This window comes from Micropterus salmoides, unplaced genomic scaffold (genome assembly GCF_014851395.1).
Source record: "Micropterus salmoides isolate LMB-PRFRI ecotype aquatic unplaced genomic scaffold, ASM1485139v1 Ms_hic_scaffold_7, whole genome shotgun sequence".
Taxonomy (NCBI): Eukaryota; Metazoa; Chordata; class Actinopteri; order Centrarchiformes; family Centrarchidae; genus Micropterus; species Micropterus salmoides.
Genome location: NW_024044459.1, coordinates 16,832,319 through 16,852,587, shown reverse-complemented (window position 1 = coordinate 16,852,587; position 20,269 = coordinate 16,832,319). Strand labels below are relative to the sequence as shown.

At 39.9% G+C, this 20,269-nt stretch overlaps 1 protein-coding gene across 3 annotated transcripts in view; it reads left to right on the top strand.

The window, feature by feature from the left end:
- Positions 1 to 3,955: 3,955 nt before the first annotated feature.
- LOC119892179 (transducin-like enhancer protein 4) overlaps positions 3,956 to 20,269 on the top strand; it is a 35,259-nt gene continuing 18,945 nt past the window's right edge. The window contains exons 1-5 of one of the 3 annotated variants that reach the window (XM_038704324.1): positions 3,956 to 4,524; positions 4,871 to 4,968; positions 6,908 to 6,971; positions 7,102 to 7,146; positions 19,626 to 19,688. In XM_038704324.1, the coding sequence (XP_038560252.1) occupies positions 4,480 to 4,524; positions 4,871 to 4,968; positions 6,908 to 6,971; positions 7,102 to 7,146; positions 19,626 to 19,688 (315 nt within the window). In that variant the 5' untranslated portion in view covers positions 3,956 to 4,479. The remainder of the gene's footprint in view (positions 4,525 to 4,870; positions 4,969 to 6,907; positions 6,972 to 7,101; positions 7,147 to 19,625; positions 19,689 to 20,269) is intronic. The other 2 variants (XM_038704323.1, XM_038704325.1) reach the window with 2 other exon arrangements.

Genomic DNA, 20,269 nt, shown 5'->3' with positions numbered 1-20,269 from the left:
ATTCCACTGAGCTTGTCTTATAGTAAATACACCTCTGTAACTCTGCTGACCTATGGGACAACAGCTTAAGCCTGCAAGATCATTGTTACATCAAGAAGAGTGTCCACATTTTGAAGTCAGTTGTGAATGTGTTCTCTGTTTTTATCTTTTTAATTTATTTTGAAAGGGTTTGTTTTTTCAGTCTTATGCTATAATTATTGTAAAGCATTGTGTTTGTGTATATGTTGAGCTATATCAATAAACTTGCTTTGTCTTACCCTGACATGTGTCTGTGAATTCTATTCCTTGGATATTCAAAGTTTATTTGGCACGTGGATGATGGAGGTGACATTTAAAACTTGTTAGATGTATTTGATTAACCAACAGTATGTGAAAACAACCTCTATAGTGATAGGGTAAGTGCAAAGCGCAGGTTGTTTATGCTTGTGATGGAGACATAGTATGTACTTGTTCATTAAAACTACAGTGTGCATGCAGTTTTTTTCACATATGTAAAACAGTTGAGTGCGCTGTTAAATACCACTGCATAGTTATGTGGCATGATGGCTAAGTATGTCATGATCAGGTAGTGTTGGTGATCATTGTGATGGGAACAACAAGAAAACTAAAAAGCCTAACTATCTTATGAAACTAAATGCAGCTTGGGAGAGAATTAAACTAAAGTACAAAAAAGACATGGTGGTCAGGATGGGGAGTGTGTGTACGTTATTCAACTTCCCTAACCTTGACATAATGCCGTTAAAAATATTGTAGAAAGCAAGAATTTTAAAAACTTAATGTAATCTGGAGTTTTGCAGAATTGTCTTGTCTGGTGATAGAGTTGCCCAGAGTTGCTCATAGAGTAGAGGAATCCTGTATCAAATTGGAGCTAATCGGCATTGTTCGCTTGCTTTTTACAAAAAGGATTTCCACAGACCTCCAAGTGTCTTGTGGAACATTAAGTGGCTGCAGCTAGCATACTGTAACCTTGGTTACAGCAAAATCTGTGGATACACTTAATATGTTTAGTACAGCAACAAACTTGCATTTTCGTCATACTGTCATATTCCCTTGTTATAAACTTGTGTGTCCAGATGAGCTGCGCAAAATCTGATTAATTGGCTACATTAACCGCTACTAACACTAACACGGTCCTGGGCCATGCACATCCCATGCCAGTAAGTGATATGCCATAACACACCCAGTTCTCTGACCACCCTGTCAGCTGTCAAGTTGCATTGTGGGTAATGTAGTTGCCTGCTTTTGACAGGGAAGGACAACGCGCACTTACATGAGTGAAACGCTAAATTGGAGGAGTACTCTTTTAAAGCCTGACAGAGGGTAAATGCTATGACCAGTGGGCTGCGTGTGTGTGTGTGAGTGCATGATGTTGAAGTTTGTAATAAGGGAGTATAATATTAGAGATAAGTAAATACTGTAGGTAGTGATGTGTGCGTGGTGTGTGTGTGTGTGTGAGTGAGAAGTTAAGGAAGGAGAACTGGAAAGAGATAGCTGCTGCGTGAGTAAGAGACACATGTAGCCCACAGGTGCTGATAGCTAGTCGGGATCAGTGCACTGAGCAATTGCCCCCCTACGCCCGATAAGCCCCCCCCCCCCCCCCCCCCCCCCTTCACACACACACACACACACACACTCACATCCAGCTTTGCTACCGATCTATCCTCAAAATCTGCTCCTGTGCAATCTCCCGTGCATCAGCTGCCAAATGAAGTTCCTCTTTAGAAAAAAAAACTTGGCTGTCGAACCGTCTGAGGCATCATGGCTGGCGGCAAAGGCAGCCCTTGTATTGAAGCCAATAATCCAGCGTCAGGGCTTCAGGTGCGCAGAGGGATGTGATTGACAGGGCTCGATATGAGGCCCTCGCCTCACTTGACATTTGGGTTTCATAAGGTCTGGAACAAAAGGCAGGGGCAAAATAATCAGAGAGGGGCGCAGGCAAATAAATCTGTTTATTCCTCCTCACCTGCCCCCCTCCCTCACCTCAGCACCTCCTCTGCTCGCCCACATCACAGCTCAACCCTTGAAGGGGAAAGAGGGAGGGCACGATATTACCTTTTCTGAGCCTTAGTGGATTGACGCACCACGACAGCAGGTCACTTTAGGCCCTGTGCTTACCTGAGATATTAGTTTGTATGTGTGGTAGACAGAGATGTGTATTTGAATGGATGCGGCTGTGTGTATGTGTGCACAGTCCCGTAGGCCTATGTATGAGGGAGAGCCAGAGACAACAGGAAAGACAGAGAGACAGACTGACTACAGTAGTGTCATATTGTGGATAACCATCGGTACATCTGTGTGTGTGTTTTGAGCAAGACAAAATAAAAGAAGTAATATTTAACAATGACAGAACTCTTTTATCATGTTATAGTAGCGCAGCAGCTTTAAGATACAATTAGGCACACGTATTATAACAGATCTGATCCTAACTGTAACTATAAGAAGTGACAACAAATTCAGAGAGAAGAAATACTAACTGTAATGCAGATGAAGATGATTAAGATTATTTTCAGTTAGTGCAGCTAAATGGCCGAACCCAGTGGTTAAGCAAACTGCTGACCGAACAACAGTGTGTGTCATATCCACACTAAACATCTTGCTATTTGCAGGTTACTTTGGCGCTGGATCCATGCAGTGTGGCTGGGTTGCAGCTGGCAGTTTAATTTTAACTTGCTTGCTCGCTAAAGTTATTGCTAGCAAAATACTATCTGTGAATCTGAGTGCATAATCAAAGTGGTCCGACGACGCATTTCAAGCTGGGTCAGTTTAGCTCTTATCCCGGCTCTCTTCTGCCTCCTGCGGTGGCATTTGGTCCGGCTCGTCTGGCTAGGTTGTTGAAAGATACAGCAGGTCCTCTCAAGGTCTGTTGCACTTAATCCAGTTGCCCACAGAGTGCGAGCGCGAGTAGCAGGATGCTGGCTGCAGTTCAGTTATCGGCCACCAGTGTCATAAGTGTTTTCTGAAAGTTAGAACCTTTAAAACAGCTATTAACATTAATGGGATTTACAAATAATGCATCAATAATCATAATATAATATACATTATTATTAAATTTACCATTCTGGATAGTGAGTATTTAAATCTTTGGTATGTTTTGTAACAGTAACATTGTTAATGGAGAACCTTTTAAGAGAGTATTTCTACTGTGTATTTCTACTTTTACTTAAGCAAAATATCTGAGTACTTCTTCCACCACTGTCAAACTGCAGGTGCATCAGTGAAAAAAATAGAAAAGGTCTTCATGTCATGAGGAACATTATGAAAATATGTTCCAGCACTTGTCTTCAAAATAGAATGAAGGGGGTTGGGGAAATGCTAATGAGCATGCAGCCTAATAAAACCCACCTTCGTAGCCGTAATAATAATTGAAATTGAAGTCCATTAGGCCTAAGTGTTTACAATAGTTTGTCAACCGACCCCTATATGATTTACATCCTATACAAGCAGGCAGAGGTTCCAGCTCAATGGGGATTTAATTGCAGGGTTGTAAGTGCAATCTGTGGACACAACAGCAGACTGTTTTAATAGCCAATTTAATTAAAAAATGAGACACCTAGGGGCCATATGTTGGCTTCTGCCTGGAAGTCTCTATAAAAAAAACACAAGTCAACAGATAGTTTCCAGAAGATGTGACATCTTTTAGTACCAGACCAAGCCCCCACGTGGGGAGCCTCCATAAAGCGCATCCTTTTGGAGGTGATTGGACAACATATCGATGATTGGCAGGAGGATAGAGCGCAGTGTGTACACTTGTCTATCGCTATTGGCTGTCTTTAATGGCCGCTCCTCCTTCAGACCACACACCATTGGCTTTGAGAGGTTCGCGGAGGAGCCGGGAAGTTGTAGTTCTTTACAGCAGACGCACATCTGTAGTGCTTACTATCGACTGAAATGAATTAAACTACACATCCCGACGTCACGGTACGGGCTCTAATAATTGTTGTGAATATGTAATTGCGCTCGTGTGACTGGTTGCTTCTAAATTTGGCTTGGCAGGGGCAGGCGGCTACAGTCGGTGAGGTGGTCGCTCCGCCGGTGCTGTGTGAGGGTGAGAAGAGGGAGGCTGTAGGAAATTAACCGATAAATGCGTGACGACGGGACGCCGTGGAGAAGCTCACTCGCGGACAAGCAGGGTCATGATGTGCCAGAAGTCGATGCTTTGTAGGGAAAATAAGAGAAAATAGTGGATTCGTTGTTAGTTCAGAGGGAAAATATCAAGCTTCGTGCGCATAGAATAACGTGCTGGAGATCTTGGAGAAGACTGAGGCAACTCCTGCTTTGATGATCACACTGAATGGACTTTTAAAATACTATCTAAAAGAATGACGGCCAAGCAAAGGTCCGGGGATGTTTCCTCTCTTCACGGAACCTGCACATAGCCTGCAAACCAGCCACTGACTAACCTTTTACGCACGGAGAAAGATCCGTGCTCAACACATTTTGTTTTCGTATTTATGTGGATGAACTTTGCAATACATTTTAATGATTCGAGATCTGAGCAAGATGTACCCCCCGGCACGGCACCCGGTAAGTAGAGAGCAGATGCAGCCAAAGCAGTATGTCAAAACAGCGCAGATGAACAGCCGCGCGCCTGATGCGTAATCAGTTTAGATCAAGTTTCCGTGCCACCGCGCGCTCGCACGGACAATTGCGCTCATTGTCAAACTGCTGCAGCTGCATGTGTGTCTGTGAGTGTGCGTGGGTGAACGTGTAAGGAGTCTGAGTAAAACCAAAAGGCCATCTGTATCACAGAGGCCTTTTGTCATCTACGGTCTTGGCTGTGTGTGTGTGTGTGTGTGTGTCGTGATACTGAACTTTGGTGGCTCAGTTCTTCCTCTCTCCTATCCCTACACGCTGTTTGGTTTGGATTGAGGTCCCCCACCAGCCGGGACAGCCGTTAAAGTTCACTGTCACCGAGTCCTGCGACCGGATCAAGGAGGAGTTTCACTTCCTCCAAGCCCAGTATCACAGGTAAGACTTTGGATGGAGTATGACATTAACTCTGCATGGAAACATCTGTTCATCAGCAAAATAGTGACCACAATACTGATGCCAGTTTATGCACTGGGTTGAGGAGTGATTGTGTGTTACTGTGGCTCCATAGTTTAAAGCAATGGTTAATCGATTATTTATTGTAATGGATTTCTTTCACAATTAGCTTTTTTTATACAGGTCAAACAATTACATTGAGAAAACAATCTAAAGATTAAACGATAATTGTAGCTGAAACTCGAATTCCAAGATTATGTGAGAAAAATAATTTCTGTGATGTCAACCTCCCTTGCACTGGTCATGAATCATACAGTATGACCAACATTTTGGGGGGAAATGCATGATGCAATGACATGAAATACATGACACAAACTTCTTTTTTGTTAAGGATTTAATTGAGAAATAAAATATTCTTAGTTTAAATTAAATAGCCATCTGGAGAGCCCATGAAATTGTTCTCCTCAGACCCTCCATAGAGCTGCTGGTAGATTTGTTTCAGGTCCATCTATCACTGGTGGCTAACCACAGGTAAACCCCATCAACCTTGGTATGCACGTCTCTCTCTGCAAGCTCAAATGGTGTGAAATACTTTTTTACCCGACATGATGAAGTGTGAAATACATTGCTGGGGGGCAGAACCATAAGTATGATACCAATGCATAATAATCGCCCACCTCTGGCCACCTTGTAATTATTGCCCAATCACCTAGTGGGATGAACCAGCGGTCCAGTTTGCTGGCCAAACCTAGATCTGAATGAGCTGAACCAAGGATAGTGTCTGCTGCATGTGTAATACAGTGATCAAACTGCTGCATATGCGTGAAATCCTATCTGCAGGGAGACACTGATTTGGTAAAAAAGGAAGTAAGGGTTGTTCTGATACGTGCGCTGAATCTATATCATTTTGTTTGGATATTTTTTGTTTTTATTTAGAAGAAAGTTAAAGGTCAAACACATTTGTCAACGTAATTATCCAATTTCCTGTCACTTGATATCATTTAAAATAACAGATGCAAAGCTTATTTACATTCACATTGTGTAAAAACCTGCCTCTCCAGCTTTGTTGATTTTTACCTTTTTACTTAATGTGAACAACTACATAATTTCAGTGTTTGTTGAGTACATTCTCCAACCTTCTGGGTGGATGAAACCAAATGGACACTGTCCAAAATGCATCATCATCAAGCTTAAATTAAGGCATTTGTGTAATCAGCTGGCATATGTATTAAAATCTCTTTAATACATATGCCAGCTGATTACACAAATTACATTTCAGTAACATGCAAAAGTATCTCTATTTGTTCGGATTTGGCATGTCGGTGTCCTAACTTTACCGGCGACATTGTAAACCTGCCAATAAAATGCATGTACAGAAAGCATGTAGAAATAATGTGGAGGTTTTCCAGTAACAGTCAACATTTAAAAGAGTTAAGCTTTTGTGTAACCACAGTTGTAAAATGGATCCTCATTATATGGCTGCTTTTTGTTGATGGTGCAGTTTTGGCATCCACTCACACTGTAAGAATATATGATGAGGTTTGTGTGGTCGTCTATTGATCCATTAATTACTGCTCTGTACCTGCTGAGTAAGTGTCTGTGTCTGCAGGGGAAACTGGTGTGATCCAAGCAGCTCTTTTTTCTATCTTTCTTTGTTGAACTCAAATTTAGAAATGCAAATATAAACTAACAGGATGTAGTCACTTGCAGGCTCAGTATTCTGAGATATCTCCAATTTCAATTTTGGAAGTTTCATGTGACAAAACATGTAAGGGATCTTTCAGAGCATTCTAATTTAAAGTCATAAATTATTTCAGGTGGGTATTTTTTGTTTAGCTTGTATTAGTATTAGTATTTTGGGTTGCTGTGTGTGTTGATCATGACATATACACTAACATAACATTTTCCTTTTGCCTCACAGTCTGAAATTGGAGTGTGAGAAACTGGCCAGTGAGAAAACTGAGATGCAGAGACACTATGTCATGGTGAGTCTCTTTGACTGTGTGTGTGTGTGTGTATGTGTGTTCACATGAATCCATTAGTATGTTTGGTGTGTGCAAAATGAGGAACAGAGAAAACCTTTTTAGACTTTGCTTTGATCTTTGTTTTTTTCAGTACTACGAAATGTCATACGGGCTCAACATCGAGATGCACAAGCAGGTAGGAAACGTTTTTTACTCAAATGTTGAAAAGATGAAGAACTGATTCAAACCACATTGTAGTAGGTGTCAAAAGCATGCGGATTAACATCAACGTGAGTTTTTAGGTTTTAAATTTTGAAATCTGTAGTTGCTGTTGAATTCTCAATATTTATACCAGCCAAAGTCCAGTGAATAAAGAGATAAGCTATTTATCACCACCAGTACTACAAGGTTATCAGTAGGAAGGTCAAACTGCAGTTAGTTGATGGCAGGTTTGGATTTAACACTGAGGTATCTCTAGGCCCCCACGATTTGTACAAACTGGTGTTAATAGTTTTGCTAAATTCTTCAAGAATACATACGTTTTAATTGTTGTTACCTCCTTATAATTATCTCTTCACTTTTCTTTGGTCAGCAAATTCCCTGCAGTTATATTCTAGTGTGTTAGGCCCCGTTTGTGCCTGTCATGTAATACCGAGCTACAGAGCTAAGCATCTGGTTTAATTTCCACCCAGTGATCAGTGAAAAACCCAAAAGGTTTACTTAGTTACACATACCGCTTTTTTGAAGGTCTTTCCAGGATCCTCAAAGCCTCTTCTAAACATTATTCTGTTCATGTTAAATAAGATTTAACATGCAGCAAACATCTCTCTTTCCTAATACAAAGAAAGATAGTAGGTGGAAAATGCTTAATTTGTACAACATGAACCAAAAACAAAAAATATATTATCAGTATTGGAACATATGTTTCTTTATATTCTTTTATATTTTCAAACAAAATAGTACATATTTAGAGTCATTTCTGGATATCTGTATCAGGAAACACAGTCGAAACTTGAGAATCGGGTTTAAAAGTGTATTTTTTTTCATCCAGAGAATTAGAAGAGTCAGATTCTGGAAATACCTTCAGCACAGTGGTACACTTTATTAAACAACCTTCTGGGTTTTTCAAAGATCACCAGGTAATTATTTTTAGGAAATCTGGATGCTTAGCTGTGACTTGAATGCATTGATAAAACATGAGAGGCACAAACTCGGAATAGTGTTAAAGGAAAAGAATCCCAGAACATATATTAATGTAAAGGTGTTGCATTTCATAAGAGAAATGTGATATATTTACAGTGTAAAAAAGCAGCAGGTTGGCTGCCTTGTGAAGCTGAGTAGTGATTCCACGTGTGAATAATGATTTCATCAGTTTAATTGAACTAGAAAATGGGCTGAAAAATGACTCGAGTGAACGAGGATTTGGCCTTTAACGAGCCTTTACATTACTGCTGCCTTTTTTGAAACACGGCAGATCATTAGCATAAATGTCTGCGTTAACCACACATCATCTGCCAGGCTAAATGGGCCACAGCTAACTACACATTCATTTCCAGAGAAATGGTGTGTGCGCGTGCGCGAATGCGTGTGTTTGTGAGTATGAGAGGAAGTGATAAATGCTTGGCCTTTGTCTTGCTGTGTGTGTGATTTTCTGTTTGTGTATATCTACACTGTGTGTTTACTTTGCTGTATCTGTGTGTGTTTGTAGTCACTTGTGTGTGTGTGTGTGTGTGGTGGGTGTCTGTAGAACAGTCTGCATGTATACTGTACATGTTTACTTAGTGTGTGCTTGAGTGTGTGTGTTTGCCTGGATGCGCACTGTAGTTGTTTATTCAGTTGTGTGTGTACTATTTGCCCCCGTTATGTGTGTTTGTGTGTGACTGTGCATTTGCTTATATATTGTTGGCGTTTACTTGGGCATGTGTGTTGGTGTTTGTGGTTTTTCTGTTGTAGTGTGTGAATGTGTGTGTGAATGTGTGTGTTTCTGTGTGTGAATGTTGCACACACATACAGCTTTGTACTGACACACTAAGCAGACTTGTCTGATGAAATACTGGGCATCTACTATAAATCCTGCTGTCTCCTGCTGTTTGTCTGTGTGTGTTTGTTTATGCATGTGTGCGTGTGCGAGAGAGTGCTTATTGGGGCAAAGGTAGAAAAAATAAAAAGAGGTAAAATATGGCCTGTGGCTCTGTGTTGTGCCCAATGATTTCTGTTAGGCAACAGTTTTGAATCCCTAATTTCTGTCTTTGAGTGCATGTTTTGTGTGTGTGTGTGTGTGTGTGTATGTGTATGAAGGTTTTTGAAGCAAATTATTTTCATGTGCAGGCTGTGTTTGTGTGCACCTCTACTCCAAACGTGCATGGGCGTTAATGTGTGTCTTCTATCTTTTACGCCATTTGATATGACGAAACGACTTGTGTGACATGTTGAGTGGATGGAGAGATTGCAGGGTGGAGGATGGGGGTGGGGGTGTTTTTTTCTGGGGAGGGGGGTGTTAAGCCTCACTCCCATTACGGCAGTCAGCCTCGGCTACCAAGCAAATTGCTAATATTGCTTGTTTAGCATTTTCTAAGGGTAATAAGCCCATTGATTTTTGGCTCTGCTCTCTGTTTTATTTACACAGAAGGGCTCTGGTGCCCTCGTTAAAGAGAAATTGACTCTTAGATGGAGGAGAGGACGGGCGGGTAGGCGGAAAGGAGGGTACGAGGGGTGTAGAGCATGGGACTGAGCTGCCAGAGGACAGCTAATCAATTGCAAATTAGCGAGGCTGAAAGAGAAATAAAGCAAGCGAAGGATGGGGAGAAAAAGGGAAGGAGGAGGGTGGAGAAAGTGGTGAAAGAAGGAAGTAATAAGACGTTTTGATTCTGAAGACTGGCAGTGTTTTCAATGAGGTCTGACAACTCATTTTACTGCAGCGGATAGGGAGCCATTTGTTCCAATTTGAGGATTTTGGTCACGTAATGTTTTATCTGGCATTTTAATATTTGGACTTACTTTTGGAAAATGCAAGATTAAAAGCACAGTAGAACCTTTATATTCCAGTGAATATGATTTCAAATGACAGTCCTGCAATTATTTCTTCATATTCTTTAAAGGTTTACAACTTTCATTTAAAGCATTTTAATAATCTTCAGACTCACAGAAATTCACTTTCATATGTAACAGGATGGCCACCCTTTTCGGTGGCATTCTGGGTAAAACTCTGACACTGTGTCTCCAACCTGGGGGTCGGGACCCAACAAGGGGTCTGAGCAGTCTCGAGATGACACTTACTCTCTTTCTTGCTGAGAGTAAGATGAGACTCCCGTTTCTGTCTGGTGAATGTAAGGCTACAGCCAGCAGCCGGGTTTCTTTTTCAGAAATCTTAAACAATGATTAAAGAAAACTGTGGCGGGGTAATCTCTCTTTAATTGACCTGGTGCCAAGGGCCTGTTTAACAAAAGCAACTTGCGATCGCTGCTTTCACACAGTCAAATCACAAATGGTGGCAGTGTCATGTTTCACATATGACTGTTGCTCACACGTTTCAGATAATGTCACGCTCATTCATGGGTCACAGAAGTTGTTTGTGGGCTGGTAGTCATAACTTATAGACATATGCAACTGTGACAACCACACACCTACATGATTTCACTTTTTAAAAAGATTAGAAGTAAAAAAGAAACCACTGGCATATTTATTTGTGTTTTCATGTATGTAAATATGTCTACTCTTGTTTATATCAGTCAAGACAGACCGCTACTAACCCTGTCTGGAATGAGAGAGGGTTTATTTTAAACTTTATGTGCAAAAAATACTCAAGAGCTGAGTCATATTTGCAACAAACTAAATATTTACATTAAGCACTAATTTTGAAGCTTGAGCTGTTTGTAGCCTGTCTGTATAGCACCCTTTGTTTTGTCTCTCTGTTCCACCCTACCTATCTGGCTAGTTTTTTTCACACGCACACACGCACGCACGCACGCACACACATAGTTACAAGGGAATACAGCCTTTATATAGTGGGGTCCATTAGGTGTATTAGCTGGTGGTGAAAAGTGGTGCTGATGTGGTGCTTACAAAGCTCCACAGGGGAGATGGACATTTGATCTTCTATCTGACCCAATCTGACTCCTGGGCTCCTGTCTGATCTAATTTCTGTGTTGTTAGGAGTTAAAGTGGGGTAATTTTATCTGTGTTTTTCATTCTTTTGGGCAACATCTTTGGTGATGAGTGGTTATTGCTGGGGGTTTTTTTGTGCTAGGCTTTTTAGCCATCCTATTATAAAAAAAGAGAGTGCTGTAACCAAAGTAGGTGCTCTCAGGTAAATAATGAAAGCATATTCAGCGGCAAATTCCGCAGTAGCCACTTTATAGTTTTAACATTTCAAAGTGCCACAAGTTCTTAAGTGGCTGAGGCAGATCACACCATGTATTGCATGTTGTTGATCTGATCACAAGGGGCAAACCGAAAAGAAGTTTTATGTTTTACAGCGACAGCTCACTATTTTTCTTTTTAAACTGGAGGAACATTGCTCCAGATACTCACATTGAGGGTCAAAGATAAATTCAGCACACACAATCTTGCCTTTGAGGTTATTGGACTTTATGTGACCGCAGAGTCCCCTAATCTCGCAATAAGCTCCATGGATCGACCTGGTTTGAGTCCTAACCTTAGAGGGCTCTCTGGCCAGTCGTTTCTTATTATTTATTCACTGTCAAGACGGTGACAGGTCCAGGTCGAAGTTGAGGCCTGCTCGCTGCAGACACAAGTTGTCCAGGTTTGCACGAGCCGTGGGATGTCTTTGGAGGAAAAAAGGAGTCCTGGTTTTTCTCTTTGGTCTTTGCGGTGTAAACAGACATGTTGGCCAAACAGGATGACATCCCTGCACTCTGGCCGACAGTCACGATTGTCTGCCATTGATGTAAAATGTCACCTGAAATTGGTTGTGTTGCCTCGTGGAAAAGCATCTCCCTTTCCTTTTCTGCTCTAGCGCTTTTGTTTCCATCAACATCTCAGGGTCACCTCTTCAAAATAAATCGATTAGAGGTTGTAGCATTGTTAGTGGTGATCTGCATCTTTACAACTGATCTAATAGCTTTATCCTTATAATTATCCTTATCTTATTTTTAGTATTTTACACTACTGTGGTTATCAAAATAAAACTATTGCCATTTACCAAGTACTATATTACTGGTTTTGCATGTTTAAGCCTATTTTTCCACAGACCGTAGACCCTACTCTGTGATGTTATTTATAGAACCCAACAATAGTGAAAAACCAAATCCAGAAATCAGCAAATATTTACATTTTAAATTTACTGAAAACAATACTTGCACAATTTATTGATTATCAAAGTAGTAATTAATTTTCTGTTGAACGACTAAACCATTAAGAAACCAGGGCCCTGGTGGCCTAAGATGCTGACTATGTAATTACAACATCTGTCAGTTTGGTCTGACCAAATTCCTTTGTTGCATGTCATTCCTCATCCCTCTCTCTCTCTCTCTCCTCATTTCCTGTCAGCTCCCAACCGTCTTCTAATAAAGGTAGAAAATGTCCCCAAAATACTCAAAAATCAATAATAATACAGCTCAGACTTGCAAAAATACCATTACTGGCGTGGTCCGTGGTTCATTTTTGTCCAGCTGTGGGCTTGATAGGTAATGATTGTTCATCACCTATCAAGTTGGTTGTTCTTATTTTGGGGGTGCCTGGCAGCCCTTTTATGTCCAAGTGGATGTGGCAATATTTCATACAGCCTGATCCTCACCATGGTAGCTGTCTGCCATCCATTCACTGTCTCCCTGAACATCCATTTCCTTATGCCAGACCAAAGGAAAGAGTTCTTTTATTCATTCACTTGTCAAGCTGCAGCTAGGGTTGGTGTTAGCCTTGTGGAGAATCACCAACTAATTTCCCAGCTGTAGAATACTGAGCATGGCCTCCTTCGCCCTCGACACTTAACACTAAGGTGCCCTTGAGCAAGGCACCTAAACCCCAATAACTAATACAGTGGTGTTTCTCATAAGCTAATATGTACTGGGCAGCTCCCCGGTGTGTATGAATGTGAAGCAGAACCGAGCTGAAAAAGGGCATGTGTGCACAGCAAGTCTTCCCTGGATAAACGTTAAATATAAAATGAAAATGTCAGTGTTTTAGATTGTCTGCGCGAGTGCAAGCGGCTGCAGCGCTGTGTTAATCACAGGTAAGTTGAACTGCAACTCTCCTTTAGAGCTCCCCGTCTGCTCGACACTAAATGGCTCCCTAAGTCTACTCATACATCATGGAAAAAGTTTTTTTTAAGCTCTACATTTGTCTTAAAAGTTCAGCACAACACTCAGGACTATTCAATACAAAACAGAAAGAATGGGAGCCCTTCAATGTCAAAGAGGTTTTATGGTATTTTTTGACATTGTGAGAAAGGAGGGAATAATCAACACTGAATGAATCAGTGTACTCTGTGGACAACAATAGTTGGAATGTATGAAGAGTGAATAGCAGAGCTTGAAGTCATACATTTGCCCTTTTTTTTGGTTTTCTGTCATTGTGGTGTCTTTCCTTTCTGGTTACACCTCTGTTCTGTGGCATCTACTGGCAACTGGCAAAGCCTTCACTTGAGCTGGTGCTGCTTCTTTGACAGAGCACAATGATTAGTCAATTCATCGATTAGTTGATTGACAGAAAGTGAATCAGTAACCATTCTGATAATCAGTCCTTTTAGTTAATGTTCAAACTGATTCCAGCCTCTTAAATGTGACGATTTTCTTATTTTCTTTTCCCATGTGACAAAACTCTAAACTCGTTGGCTTCAGATACCGAAGCCCGCTAGTGTCCGTGTGGGCATCAAAAATCTTTCTACACAAGATTCTCAACAGTGATTAACTGTGTTATTAATCGTACGAGTGAGAAACGCCATCAGGAAATCTTGCTGTTTAGCCAGGGCTAAAGAGATAACTGTGCTAAGATTGCTTTTAGCATTCTGTTGATTTTGCTTTGCAGTGAGTCAAACAGTTTCCTGTTGCTTGACATCTTATAAAGTGGTGCTGTAAGTTTTGGAAGTCAAATTCTTTGTATAATTGGAGGTACTGTGGGAGAGCCCCAGGGTCTTCCTACTATTGTGCCTGCAGGTCACTTGACCTCTGTTGACTTTCTGTTATATAGTTGTACGTATTTAGTCTTACAAATAAAGAAGGTGATGTGTATCCCCGTATCTTATTTAGTGTGTGTTTTGGTGCGAGTCTGTGTCTTTTGTCTGTGTTTGTGTTTGGATTTGAGTTGCACTACTGGCACTCCCTTTGGGACAGTGGATCAGGCAATTTCCTGTAAAAAAAAAAACAACCTACCTGATGTGGTGAGAGCAAGAGAGAGAGAGAGAGAGAGAGTGCTGTATAATCTTTAAAAGCCAACCCCTGGGTTCAGTAAAAACATGCGATGAATACAGAGAGGGCTGTGCAAGTGTGTATCTGCTTGTGTCTGTGTGCACATGGTTGTGTTTATGTGTACCGTCCTGCAGCTATGTTGCTTGTGCGTCTGTCTGAAGGGTTCGCATCAGTGTGTCTATTAGGTTTGCTCTCATGGCCTCCGGGGTCTTCTGTTACCACTGATACCAGAGCAAAGTTCACCTCTGTCAAGGTTATAAACATGAAACGAGTGCTTGACAAAGTTAGCGGTGTAACTTCTTCTGCATTGTGTTTGACTTGGAGGAGTTATCTCAGTCCATGAGGGCTTTTTCAGAAGTTGGCTCTTAATTTAGCTGATTAACTCGACAAAATCTCACTTGTGCCTTAAGTTTTCCTTCAGCTGTCTGCTCAAGTGGACTTCACTCTCTGTACTCCTCCAAATTCTCAAGAGGGCCAAATCCCGGGTTTATGTTTACAAATCATCCATTTGGCTGATGTTGATTGATGTTCAGAGAGGGATAAATGGTATAGCCTGATACTGGATTTTTGAGGCTAATACCTATTTGTGAGTTTAAAAAATGGATAACATTATATTGGCCAATTTTTGCATTTTGTACCGTAATTACTTGTTACTTATTAGCTGAATAAACAGATATGGCTGATTTAACTCTAATCTAACTCTATTAAGTGGTCTAGTCATTGGAAGGTGGATACGGAAGTTGAATTGTCATGAAGTTAGCGATACATTTTACAGACAAAAATGTCTCTCAAGTAGTTTTAAAAAGTCACAAATCTTGTTATTAGAATGGTTCTTTATCTATTTGTTATGGTACACTTGTTTTAATTTATAATATCCTGGATTTATATTGAAAATCAGTGCTTTGATAATCATTTTACTTGCCTGACCCAAAATCTATTCATCGACTCCAGCCTGTCCAAAACTCAGCTGCCATGTTTTTAACCAGAACAGAAAAACGTGAACACATCACTCCTGTTTTAGCATCTTACACTGGCTCACAGTATGTTTTAGAATAGATTTTAAAATTTTACTGATTACTTTAATGGCTCTCCATGGCCTCTCTCCCTGCTATATCTCTGACCTTTTAGTACCGTAAGCACCAGCACGTACCTTGAGATCCTCGGGCAGAGGTCTGTTGTCTGTTCCAGAGGCCCGACATAAAACTGAAGGGGACAGAGCGTTTGCTGTCAGGGCCCCGAGGCTCTGGAACAGCCTGCCTGAGGAAATCAGGTCGGCTGAGTCAGTGAACTCTTTTAAGTCTTTTCTTACATAGGAGAGCTATACCTGATTTTAGTTGACTTTCTTTTTCTTTTCCTTTAACTATATTTTAATTCCTTAAATGGTTTTATCTGTTTCTTGTGTTATCTAAAAACAATGTTATTAATTTTATTGTCAGCAAAGCACTTTGCAACATTGATTTTGAGTGCTCTATAAATAAAGATTATTATTATTATTATTATTATTATTATTATTATTATTATTATTATTATTATTATTATTATTTATTATAGTGGCTGTATTAAAGGGGAACTCTAATAATATGTAAAATAAAGTTGTATGAATCCTTTTGTGCCTCCAGAGGATTCTCTGGAGGCACAAAAGAAAAAGTCTGATAAATTGCCTCACTTGATGTCACTTGAGTCAGAGTTGGCTGGGGCCAGCCTGAATCTCTGACCAAACTGTCTGCAGTCAGGTTGAGGGTACACTGTAAAAAAAATCTGTAATTTTACAGTTATATTCCTTTTTATTTGACAGATTATTACTGTAGTACTGTATATTGAAATACATGAAAATATAAAAAAAAATACACAACAAACTATGAATGAAAATGTAAAATAACACGAAAAACCTGTAGCTGTGAATAGCCATAACATTTCTGTTATTTTAAAGAAAATAGTTTTTTTTACAACTGTTCTAATGCATTCAGGAATTTACCGTATTTTCACAAATATTATTTGTCTTATTTAAAAGAAAAAACTGTTAAATTTAAGTTTAATACTGTAAAAACATTTTTTAAACTTGGTACAATTAGTACAGTAACAGTTAACTGTAACAAAAAACATGTGTTCTGTAATTTGACATAGATTTGCTTGTTAATTGACATTTATCTTCTTAAATTATGGATATTTGGGAAATAAAAACATTGAATAAATGTTATTTTAATCAGTGTAATGTCTACCAGTATTGTTAAACTGTCAAAACACAGTTTTGATAATTGAAAACAGCCATAATTACTGTAATTTCACAGATGTTGACTTTCATCAAAATTCTTAGATTACAAATTAGATTAAAATAACTTCATGCACAATCCAAAGACTTCATCATTTTCTGGATTCAGTATGACTTTTTACAGCCAGTTTTTGCATCTGGTAAATGTTGTCACAGCTGTATGTGTTTCCGTGTGCTGTGCATTCATGTTCCTTTTCTGTCCTCTAGTTCTACCCCAGGAGTGCTACAGCCGATTGCTGAATTAGGTCCGCCTGGCCTTGGAAGGCAGTGCACAACTGTGTGCACCTGAGTTAGGGAAGTCCACAATATCTACATTAAGTTGGTATACAAAATAGATGCAAATATGTGCAAGTAGAAAGAAAAGTGGGAATGTGATACAAACACAACTCAAGCAGAGAATTTACCTAAAATTCAATGTGAATTCAAACTCATCTTCTTAAAATGGTTTGAATAATACCTATTCAAACAACCTATCAAACACCGGCTGGCTGTAGCTCAATCACTGTAGAATATATGCATGTTTTTCTTGGCAGTCCTAATGAATCCGAAGTTTTTGGTACGCAAGCCAAAAGTACATTTTCAGATTCGGCTCACTTTAAGAAACCATTTTGCTTCTCAAGGTAGCTCAATTGGAAAACATAAACAACGGCAAACATAACAAACAGCATATCTATCCAAGGTCTGCAAGTTTCCCTTTATAATGGTATGGTGACAAAATTATGGACATGTGTTAGTCCATAGCCCTCCCCACAGAATTAGGGACGAACTCAAGTCAGGTGGCTACCGTCGTTAATACAAATATTAATGTTTAAACGTATGATCAATATGTCAATATGAACATGGTGAACAATACCACTGTTAAGTTCATTTAACGGAAACAACAAGACCCAAAGTCTAATTCTTCTAGATATACCGGTGTAACCTGCATGGCTACAAGAGAGGAAAAGGGGGAGAAAGTGCTGACTTACGTTAACATTGAAGCGCTTCTTAAGCTGCTCGTTAAGTCCGAATGTGTCCTTTCCTTGATTATTTATCTTCCTTTAGTCTGTCTTTCATAAAAATGAATCCAAGTTGTGAATCCTGTCATGTGAAGTCCATCGCTCTCTGTCTGCTAACTTCTCTCATCCTGCACCGTGTTGTTGTTTTCAATAGGTTGCTGCCTTCAAAATAAATGCGCATAAGCCGTCTGTCAGAACTAGATCAAATGAATGACGTGTATTTGATATTATTTGATCATTTTTACGGAAGTATTATTCTGTTTGAAATAAATAAACTTTTGATAGTAGTTTCAGTTTTGTGCAAAACGAATTAAAGGCCTGTCTCATATGGATGCCTGTCCCAAATAAAGGCAGGGTCAATTCAGTGATTTTAGCAAATAAAAGCTCGGGCTATTATTCAAAGTTTTACGGTATTTGTATTATAGCAGTGTTCAACTATTTTTGTAGGTAATTTAATTGTTTTTGCAGGTGTATAGGTTCTTCAATTAACATTAAAATCCCCAAAATTACAATATTTTTTGTAAAATGAAATTTACAAACTGTATTGTCATTATGGAATATTACCGTACTTTTACGAGTTAGTTATTTACTGCTATTTTATGGTATTTTTCAGGCACCCCAGCTGCCAGAATATTTCCATATTTTTAAGAGTTAGTTACTTACTGTTAGTTTACCGTATTTTTTTGGCACCCCAGCTGCCGGAATAACACAATAATAATAATATAATATCACAATTTTGTTTTTTACAGTGTAATGTAGACGCCAGATTTTGACTAGGAAGAAGAATATCTCTCAATCCTCTCTGCTCTCTAAACAACCCTATTGTTCTCTGTTTCCGGATTTTGATGGACAGACAATTTTTTAAATTCCATTAATACGACATGGATAGTTTAGACATCAGGGTGCGCAGTAGGTCTATGGCATCTTGGCAAAACTTTCAACAACACATGATATTTGTAGCATGCAGCAGTGTTAACAAAATCACATTTTCTTGTAATATATGCGACAAGTTATTTAAACAACTAATTATCTGAAAAAGCAAGCTACCAGCTGAAACCGCTTAAAACCTGTGAATTCGGTAATTGATTTATTGTCACAGTAGCTACAGATGATTCATTCATTTTTACTGTCCATTGACTAATTGACCTCTTTTGTCAGACTTCTTGGCCGATATCAATTACTAAATAAGAAAGAGAACACTCTCACTGTGAGGTTAGTTTTGTCTGTTTTGGTGATATTGGTGCTAAGTACTCATTGCCATGGTGCCTGTGCACTGCACTTCCCAGAGAGCGTCTTTAAATCACACAGTGTGGGTGGTACTTTGATTCTGCAGTTGAAGTTTGAATTTCTTGTGGTTTTGTTCTTTTCATGGCTATTGCTGCTCATGCTATCGTCCCAATCCGTCTTCTTTTGATTGAAGTGCTTAGCTTAAAGGGGTCCTGTGGAGTTATCTTGTAAACAAGCAAAAGATAAGTTTTCATTCAGTGTTACTCACCAAAACGCAGTGTGTGTGTCCTTCTAACAAAAGTCTAACAAAATAATTTTTGGAGTATCCAGAATTGTTTACATTCAGTCTACGAGTTTGCATTGCTCTTCTTTCCTGTCTTTACTGGCACATTGCAGCATATCTTGGCACGTTACCATCACCTGTTGATTTGTGGAATAGTGTGACACCAGTGGCAGGACTGTGTATCATGTCACACGCATACACGAGATAAACAAAACGTGGACCCACACATAGAAAACCAGCTCCATAGTGCTACTAGAGGTCTAAAACTCCAACTGAAACCTTCAATGGCCTTATACTGTATGTAAAAGTCCTGAATTCCTGTGAACCAAAAGAAAAACCCACACCTGGTATTTCAACAAGCTGTAAAAGATTCCAACAACTGAGTATACATTGTTTCATGTGAAGGAGCCATTATGTGAAAATAAAAACTGACTTGATGTGAGCATTTGTAGGTTGTGTGAGGCGGACGCCTTCTTGTCTGTGGCTGAGTTTGAGGAACATTGTGTTTCATGTGCCCACCTCTCTGTCTTGCAGGCGGAAATCGTCAAAAGGCTGAACGCAATCTGTGCCCAAGTCATCCCCTTCCTCTCTCAGGAGGTAAGACTCCAAAAATGCCTGTCACTGTGAGTTAAGACGGAGGTGGGTGTGAGAGAGAGAGAGAGAGAGAGAGAGAGAGAGGAGGAAGACAGATAGGAGCTATAGAAGAAATAGAAGGAGGAGAAGTGTGTGGTGGATTGTGAGGCAAAACAGACAGATAATGGAGAGACACACGCATGCACACAGCTACACACACACACACACACACACACACACACACACACACACACACACGCAGATTATCCTGAGTTAATCCTTCCTTGCTCGGGATAGGCAGATATGCTCGAAACTTATTAAATGTCTCCCACTAACATATGCACGAGCCAGGGGCTGGGTGAGTGTGTGTATGTGTGAGAAAATCATTTTGTATGTGAGTTTATTTTGTGCGTGTGTTTTGTATGTTTGTCCACCTGCATGCACGTAAAATACACTGTAAATGTTTGCACGCACACTAGTGTCTTTTATACAGTATGTTTATTATGGAATCTTTAGGTCTGCATGTGCGTGTTTAGCTGATAAATCCTCTGGAGGAGTTGAAAGTGTGTGTGTGTGTGTGTGTTTGTGTTGAGGGGTGGGAACAG